This window comes from Eptatretus burgeri, chromosome 4 (genome assembly GCF_056783735.1).
Source record: "Eptatretus burgeri isolate ZD-2024b chromosome 4, Ebu_testis_v1, whole genome shotgun sequence".
Lineage (NCBI taxonomy): Eukaryota > Metazoa > Chordata > Myxini > Myxiniformes > Myxinidae > Eptatretus > Eptatretus burgeri.
In genome coordinates, this window is record NC_140964.1 from 16258263 (window position 1) to 16268140 (window position 9878).

The window sequence follows — 9878 nt, forward strand, 5'->3', positions numbered from 1 at the left end:
TTAGAGATATCATGTAATACATTGTTTTTGTCGCTATCTCTCAATGGTGAAGAATAATCAATTTTTAAAAAGTTCTCGAATCCACATTTCGGATGTTCACCAAAATCGAATCAATTCGTCCTTACCACACACCCAACCTGCCCACCAAGTGTCGTCCGAATCCATGCACAACTTACTGAGATATCCAATTCACAGACAGACGCGCACAGGTGAAAACATCACCTCCATCCATCCGAGGTGGCGCAGGTAAACAGAGCGAAAAGACGGATATTTCATACGCCATGAAGGATGTTCATGTGTTCTCTCCAAAGCGGCCGTGGTGACGTGTTGACGTGGATAAAACGTCACAAAGGAAAGCGTCACAGATCGATAAACACCACGATCATTTGGAATGTCTCGTGGAGCGCTCACGACTCACCTGCAAGTTGGGAGAGACAATCGTGAATGAATTATGGATTTTATCACCTGCCCGGGAAGCTCAAGCCATTGATGAGGTGGGAACGTTGGTTGCTCATCATCAGAGAAATGATTTGTTGGATTTGTTGCCCCACCACCAAGAAAAATATTTGAATTTAATTAATTTTGACCTCATTTTCAGATGCTTTAGGTTGAGCCCTGGACACAGTTTCTGTGAAGGAAATGGAAGTTTGAACCGTCACGTTTTGTGCCACCGAGTCGAAAACGCAAAGGAACGGATGGGTTGAGTAAAACAAGGTCCTTCATATACACCTCCTGAAATCTTAATATATATATATATATATATATATATATATATATATATATATATATATATATATATATATATATATATATATATATATATATATATATATATATATATATATATATATATATATATATATATATATATATATATATATATATATATATATATATATATATATATATATATATATATATATATATATATATATATATATATATATATATATATATATATATATATATATATATATTTATTTATATATATATATATATATATATATATATGATAATATAACCGAACCAAGAAGACCATCGGTGATAAGGGAGGAACCCCCCTTGGCACGCATCTGGCTATCCATCACCTGCACGAGCAGGGCGCGTCGCACGCCATTGGCTGCTGCGGGTCACGTGCGCTCGCTTGGCCTCGTGGAGTGCGTTTCACGTGGCCGCGCGCAACAGGAAGACGACACACTCAGAGTGCGGCAAACCCGCGGCGGCGCTGCGGCCCCTAAAGACGCGGGAAGCCATTTCGGCAAATGGACGATGATAGAATGAGTTTCCTCGAGTATTCTCCGTACGCGGGCGGCGATAGCGACGGATTCGGACCTCGAGGGCTCGCCGAAGCCCCCATCGCCCCCTTCCATCCGTGCTCGTTGGGCGCGCGCGCCGATTCGCGCCGCCTCGACAGGCTGCAGGCTCCTCGCGCCGCCGTGCCTCCGCCGCGCGCTTCTCCGCAAAGGCGCGGCAGCAGCCAGCCGGGCGTCGCTTTGCACAACTTCAACGTGAGCGCGTACGTAACGGCGCGCACCTGTCAGCCTGGGGATCGGCGGTTCGACGGAGCTCGGCAGCCGCACGGCTCGTGGTCCGGCTCGGGCTCGCAAGACGACGAGTACGGCGCGACCGCCGCCTCGGGGCCGTTCGGGTCTCTGCCTGACCCGCGCGGGTACGGCGCGCACGAGTACGCGGCGTTCGCCCGGCCGGCGGAACTTCCGTCCGACCTGCGGCCCCCGGCCACGAACGTTTGCCGAGTCGCTGCCCCGTACGAGGCTCGGCCGCTCGGGCACGTGCGATACCCGTGTGCACGAGACTGCAGCGTCCAGGCCTCGCGAACCTTCGACTGGATGAAAGTAAAGCGGAACCCTCCCAAAACAGGTCGGTCGAGTCGTCGTGGATGCGAAATCCAATCGTTAAACGATGTGCTTTGGGAGTTTTAATGATTTTCACAGGAGAGAATCCGCGAGTTGCGCGTTTCATGAACAAGAACGACCAAAAAATTTTTTAAAAACCTCCAAAAACATCGACCCGCGCCAATTCCCCACTGAAACCCACCCCAAACTTCCATGTGGTTTATCGCACCTTGTTAAAGCTAACTCGGTATCGCATGAGCTCACCTGGAGAACATGACGATGCAATTGCCAAACGGAAGATTATGACTGTGCGGGGAATATATATATATATATATATATATATATATATATATATATATATATATATATATATATATATATATATATATATATATATATATATATATATATATATATAATCAATTCACTCAAAAAAAAACATCTGGGGCTCACACTGCACGTCCTGTCAATGTTTGTCTGAACCACGGATTAGCTCGGTTTCAGGAACACAAGGACTGCATCGTCATAGTCATCGTCATCGTCATCGTCATCCAGGATATTTATTTTTTGAAACCAAAGAGATTGCTGTGATGTCAATTCGATTCATGTTTTCTTTGACCTTTTCTATCGATTTGCTTTCATATACACGCTCAGTGGTGGACGTTTAACACCGACGATAAATGATGGTTCGATAAGTTAAAAAAAAATAATAATAATAATCGAAACTGACTCAATGGAGTTTGTAAAAAAAAAAAATAATAATAATAATCGAAACTGACTCAATGGAGTTTGTAAAAAAAAAAAAATAATAATAATCGAAACTGACTCAATGGAGTTTGTAAAAAATAATAACAATAATAATTGAAACCAACTCAATGGAGTTTGTAAAAAAAAAAAATAATAATTGAAACCGACTCAATGGAGTTTGTACAAAATAAAAATAAAAAATTAAAATAATAATAATTGAAACCAACTTACTCAATGGAATTTGTAAAAAAAATAAAATTTCAACTTGATTTTTCAAGTAGATTTGAAGACAAAACATGAATACATGTAAGTTGGCAAACAATTACCACATCGACCGCAAACAAGTCGAGGAATTGTAACAAATATGACGCCCGCTCGAATCTCCACTTTGATTCATAATCACGTTAGTACAAAAGAAAATGTCCGTTGAAAACTGTCTTAAGATAAACAAATTCAAACTTCATTCAAGTCTTGATTCTTCAGTGACTTTCAAACATTTCTACAAACCGCTTTGTATTCACGATCTCTCAAAACTTTGTCAACTTATCACTTCTACGGGGTTACGATCGTTAACTTCATGGCCTGATAGAAAGGCGGTTAAAAAAGGAATCGAGTTTCTACACATTCCTCTTCCTATTTAAATTTCAAACTTGTAACGGTACATTTTATTCATGCGTCTCCATCGCACGTTACAATTTACTGAACAAATTACAAATTCCTTCCCTGACTTCCTGAGTCGGAGTGGTGACTCGACCAGGATTGTCGCCCAGTAACGTATGTTACTCGCTCGTTCCCAGAAAAGGGAAAGTAAACGTGCGGTTAAGATGACTTTGTAGTTTCACCAAAAGTTTGTCTCTTCTACATAACTTTACTATTCTGGAAATGGCTCTTCATTAAAATAATCCTGCTATTTATTTATTCCAGGTGTCTATAAACACGTGGAAGAGCTGAATTTATGATTAACTCAATAACACGAGTTGACTAACGATACATGTAGTGGTTCAGTGTTTGTTTGCATTAAATAAATATACATTCGCTTCAGACATGAAAGCAAGTCGTATAACATTTTCCATTTCTTTTTAAGCCTTCAACAGCATTCGCCGAACTTCTCACACATCGTAATATCATAACATGATGATCAATGGAAAGTTGAATCATTTTGTAAACGAGAAACACTTCACTTGTAAAAAGCAAACTCTTGAGTCGTATCCGACGAGAATTACTTGTTCATTAAGTTTCTTTTATCGTTGCATACAAACTAAAACTTTATTAAAGTAAGGGGTGCAGTGTTTGTTTTTTTTGTAATGGCGTACCTTTTATTGGTTTGAAGTTCCATGATAGATAACATTTTTTTTTTTTTTTTAGTTAGCAGCTTTTTGGAGGGATTGGGGAGGGTAGGCATGGGGAGGAGGTGAATGTTGGGGACATTATAGACCATCATTCAGAGTTTGTGCCACGACAGAAAGCTTTGTCCTTTGTCATAACAGTGCGGAGCTCGGACCTGGCCTGTTGCGGAATGCCTTCGCCTGGCACGATGCGAACAAACTTCAGCACGAAGCAGCTCACCGAGTTGGAGAAGGAGTTTCACTTCAACAAGTACCTAACGAGGGCCCGCCGTGTCGAGATCGCCACCGCCTTGCAACTCAATGAGACCCAGGTCAAGATATGGTTCCAGAATCGGCGCATGAAACAAAAGAAACGCGACAAGGAGGGGGTTTCTTCGTTCCTCCCAGGGCCGATAGTGAGCATGACCCCAACGGAACCTGCCCGGGTTGATGAAATGCCCGAGCGCTCAGCTTCGGTGACTCCGAGTCCTTCGCCGTCATCCTGCACTTCGGAGCAAACAGACTGTTCCCCTTAGACGCACAATCGTTTTTGGCTTGTGGCTTGGACTCTGAATGTCCTTGCTGGAGGAGTCTTATAGGAAAAACGGTCATTGGATTATGTTGCATGAACGTGACCACACCAAAGATGGACGCATTCTCTTTCCAAGTTGCTGCAGAAGTTATTAAGAAGTGAAACAGCACAAGGGTTCTATAATTTATATATTGTACATATATAGTACATTGAAATGTTTGATGGGGGGCAGGAGGGGGAAGCGTCATTACAAAATGTGTTTTTTTTTGTTTGTTTGTTTGTTTGTTTTAAATCCTTATCAAGTCAAGTCAAAGTCAAAAAAAGTTTTAGGAGGTGCTCAAGTCAAAAAAAGATGATAGGAATGAAAAGACTTTTGAACTTTCAGGAAATTTAATTGAATTTGTTCTCATTTTATACGTGGAGGTTGAACTTTTGAATGTTTTTATTAAATGCACATCCAAAGAAAATACAGGGTATGTAATGTTGTGAGACTTAACGAAATGTGTAGGATTGTATACAAAACCAATGACTATCTTCTGTATTTGCTCTATATGTGACATATGAATCGTATGTAATTAATATGACTTTCATACGGGCTCGTATTTCCGTATTCATGACAGTGGTTCAGGAAGAGCAAACAATATTGTGTACCTGTTTTGGTTATATGGAGTACATCTTGTCATAAATGCAGGGAATACAAGGAGATTGTATATTAACCAAAGTCATTGAACCTTAAACAGTAAGGCTGCCTTTAATCCTGATTTTATATATATATACATATACATATATATATATATATATATATATATATATATATATATATATATATATATATATATATATATATATATATACATATACACACACACACACACACACACACACACACACACACACACACACACACACACACACACACACACACACACACACACACACACACACACAAGCAAGATTGCATAGAAAGGATTGCACAGTTCCTATACACTGGACTTTAAAATGGGGGTTTCTTATTTTCCCCACACTTGATGAGCCATGTTTTCATCAGCAAGCGGAATCAAACAAAGTTTTGTGGTCAATCAAACGTTTTTACGAGCAGAGGTTATTTATTGGGCATAATCATATGCAATATGCAAATAGCTTTAAGTGCAAACCATGTGAAAAATTTGCTGGAAGAATATATATTTTGCACCCCCTCACTCTAGTGGGCACCAGGAAGGAAGTGCTGCACCAGCTATTGCTGCATGTATCCTGGCCAACAGGAAATGCCTGCCATACATTAACCTGTCTGTGGTACACAAAACAGGTCTGGGAGCAGCCACAAACAATTTAAAAAAGGCTTTTCTGGCCAAGCAGTTGCATAGACTCCACATATTCGGCATGATATTGGCAGAACTACAGCCCCCTACATCTACATAGGATGGTTCTGCAGCCAATACCAGGAAGAGAATTTAATCTCAATTTTATACACCGGTCAATGTGGATGTTTCCTCTCCAGGGTGGATTGGTGTATAAAATTTGAGAATTAAATTCTCTTCCCTGTATTGGCTGCAGTCCAATCCTATGTAGATGTAGGGGGCTGTAGTTCTGCTGAGCTCTTGCCTAATTGGTGGAGCCTCGGCAACTGTTTTGCCAAAAGAGCCTTTTTTATAGACTAATATATATATATATATATATATATATATATATCTATATATATATATGTATATATATATATATATATATTATAATAGTTATGCACTTTTACTTTTGCTCATCATGCCAGTTAAATGTTACATATCTCGAAGTTTACTAAGTTCACGGTTTATGCTAACCTGTGGAAAGTTCTATACTACTGGTTGGTCACATCGTTATTTAGAAAACGTGTGTTATGTACTGCATTTTGTAGTGTGATTACATTACTATGTTTAATGTCTGAGAACAGCCTTGCAGGTATGTCTTGCTCTTAAAATGATTGTTATTATTATTATTGTTAACTATGTGGTGGATGTGAAACTTGGACTTTCCATTAACGAAGTTGAATCGTTTCTATGGGAGAGGGGGAGGCGTGTTCATGTCATTTTTGTTTTTAACTTGAAATACAACCTAAAAAGCAAATGTTTGACTTTTGTATGAGTTTTGATGTTTCAACACCTTTTTTGCACGGCATCATTGAGTTAAAGGTTTCAGTTATTTCCATCTCTTGTAATAACAGACTTTCAAACGTTGAAGTCACCACTGCAAATTCAACTTTCCTATGTGATGCACCAATCTGAATGAAGCATCTATTTAATTTTACAGACAAGCAGATTGCTTTAGTGGGTTGTCTTTTTCCTCACACAACATCAAGGCAGAGATATAGGATGAAACGGCTCTTCAAAACTTTCTGCATTGTACAAGTTTCCAGGACCCAATCATGAGACCCGTGAGTACACAGTTTCATTTGCAGAGCAAAGAGTAATTGGAAATGCTTTTTGGCACACAAGTTTAATAAGCAACTTCAGAGGGGAGAATCCGAGCGGATGGAAAAGGGGAACTGGCGTGTTAACGCCAAACAAACGTTGATGGAATGAGCTGGAGGTGGTGTGAACAACAAAATTCACAATTAGGCTCCTTCATGCTGCTGTGGTGCGAAGTCTTTGAACTTTGAATAATATAACGCCTGGAAGTTATTTAACGTTTTCTTGATGAATCAACCACATATATATATATATATATATATATATATATATATATATATATATATATATATATATATATATATATATATATATATATATATATATATATATATATATATATATATATATATATATACACACACACATGTCTGGAAAGAACACATGTGATGGAAATATATAATTGACACGATATAATTTAATGGATGTTCAAAGCAGACGTGGAAAAATGTGGTGTCATTGGTAAAGTTAATTGCAAATTCAATCTGCATCGACACAAAACTTTCTCCAAAGTTTTAAATGTTTGCATGTAATTTATGGTTGAAATCAATGAGGCTGTTTATCCGATATTCCTGCTTGATCATTGTTGTTGTCTTTGATGTACATCACTGGCATGCATTTAATGTGTATTAATGCTTCCTTGAGCGCAATAGTGAACGGTTTATGATGTCGAAGAAAGTCATCTCACAGTTGTATTTATAAGTGCAAGTCAGGTACACTTTGATGGATAAAAGCTGAAAGGCAGTAGAAGGCAATGCGTGCTCACGCCGACTCGTTATGTTGATGTTCACATCATGAAAGGACTGTGCATGTCTCCGGACCGATGCGGTAACCGGACGCTCTGGTTCAATATTTACGACGAACCCCCAGCGGCCAAACCAAGCTGGCCTGAGAGTTTCCTCGGCCATAGCCTTTCTTCACCGCAGGTCACACACAGTTCAGAGGGGGCGCGGAAAGTCCAGTGGAGGACGTGATCACCCTGCCCCCCTTCCCCGCCCCCCACCTGCATTTCAGCTTTAACTATTTGCACAGACATGCCAACTGCTCCCTTTCTCTGTAACTCTGCTCCATCCTTCCCAATCCCTCCACCCCCAAAGACCCCGTACAAATGGCACACCTTTTTGCACCCAAAACGACTTTCAAGAAGACTGCTTTTGATAAAAGAATGTTTTTGTAAATCGCTTTATTTATTTTTTGAAATTACAATTTTAACCTTTTAACTCAACAATTATAGTTATTTTTCGACTTCTGTGTGAGGCTTCGTACTTACTGATCAATACTTGTCCATAGTTAACTGCTGCTGTAAACGATTCGATAAGTTACGACTCAATATTTCAAACGCTCCACGTCGGGTTCTTTATTGCTCCATCGATGAAAGCGATAGTTGAAATCAACATCCCCGTTCCTGAAGATATTTCTGATTACGCTAGAATGTAAGACCCATCGCTTCGCTGACAGAAATACCAATCTTTGCGTAATTGCTAAAAAAACGGTTGTTAATGGGGGGGGGGAAATAAAATTACATTGTGTATAGATACCAACCGAGCTATACACTCAGGGGGCGAGGAGGGGGAGAGTGTTAATAGGATATTCATCACAGCCTTTTTAGATGCTGAATTACAAATAACATACTAAGAGGAAGATCAAAAAATATTTCTCGCCTTCCCCCTCCTCCTTTCTTCCTTCATTTGATCAAACTTCTGGGGGATCAAACACTTCAAACAAACTCTCCTCATGCGTGTGTGTGCAGCACGTTTTATAGGTACGTGTACATATATGTGTGTATTGCTACGCTGCTTGATTAGTGATATCTCCTATAGGGCAATTGTTGATGGAAGGACGCAGGCATGCCAAGACCGAGCTCCTTTTATATATTAGATTATTATTGTACAACACTCAAGAAGCAAAAACATTAATTGACAAAAACAAGAAAAAAACATTCTGATTATAGAAACTGAGAACTTTACTTCTCACCAATCCTTCCTATTAACTGACCACCTTTTGCCAGTGATTGAACAGAAGAGTGTATAATTAATTGATATATTTTTCAATGGACAATATGGTAAATCAAAAAATAGGACCACTCGACCTGGAGCGTTTCTGGGCCCTGGCCTAAAGCTGTAACCCAAATGTGGTAACATTCTGATTGATGGGTCTGGAGAGTAAGATTTTTGAAGGAATTTATGCGATTTTCAGTAAAACTTATGAAGTCCGCCATTTTGACACACTTCCAGTCAAGTAATCGGCATGACCACAATTTAGCATCATGCCCCTGACCTAATGTTTTAACCCAAATTTGGTAGCATTCTGACTGGTAGGTCTGGAGAAATTGATTTTTGAATGAATTTACGTGACCGCCATTTTGACACACTTCTGGACATGTTTATTTTTTGATAAAGTTTTTTTTTTTTCACGTGATAAAGTTTTTTTTTTTTCTCTCACTTTCCTCACTCGTATCATCAAATGCATGATTATTAAACCTACAAATTGCTGAACATATTGCAATGCTTATAAACGGCCGGAGATGCCAGCATTCCTGGCTTTATTTCATTTCCGCATCTGCCATAACCTCGAGAATCTCGTAATCTCAGCCAAATTTTAAAATTTAAACTTCTTGATTGACCTCAGCAGCAATTCAGACTGCTAAAAAGTGTTAATTTGACCATTCCGGACATTACTTGACATTCCGGGTGTCTCAGGGTGCATGGTGTTTATATGACCAATCGGCGATCGCTAATCGCTTGCCAAACCAGCCGTTCCTTATTCACCATTTTGTTTGAGTGCTTGCCTGAGTGCTTAAGCCACTTGGCGAGTGCGAGAAAGCTGCTTGGTTGTTCGTTCTCAAGCCATGGCAATACACGGAAAAAGTATTCACACTATCACTGAATATATCGATCAATTTGAACAACGTTCAGGCCCTACACATCTGCATTTGGTCCGTGCGGTCCCTTGGGTGATGGCTCGCTCGCTGAAAATGTGCAAT

The 9878-nt window shown here is 39.6% G+C and overlaps 1 protein-coding gene across 1 annotated transcript; it reads left to right on the forward strand.

Annotated features, from left to right (window-relative positions):
* Positions 1-1131: 1131 nt before the first annotated feature.
* LOC147027539 (homeobox protein Hox-B1-like) lies at positions 1132-5258 on the forward strand. The gene is made up of 2 exons (XM_085877020.1): positions 1132-1878; positions 4088-5258. The coding sequence occupies exons 1-2, from the start codon at positions 1263-1265 to the stop codon at positions 4459-4461; spliced, it is 990 nt and encodes a 329-aa protein (XP_085733146.1). The 5' UTR covers positions 1132-1262; the 3' UTR covers positions 4462-5258.
* Positions 5259-9878: the final 4620 nt, after the last annotated feature.

What these genes read in the sequence shown, in the direction of transcription:
- LOC147027539 (XM_085877020.1), top strand. Translation starts at nt 1,263, where the DNA reads ATGGACGATGATAGAATGAGTTTCCTCGAGTATTCTCCGTACGCGGGC. An exon ending in GCGGAACCCTCCCAAAACAG is followed by an intron (nt 1,879 to 4,087) that starts GTCGGTCGAGTC and finishes TTGTCATAACAG; the next exon opens with TGCGGAGCTCGGACCTGGCC.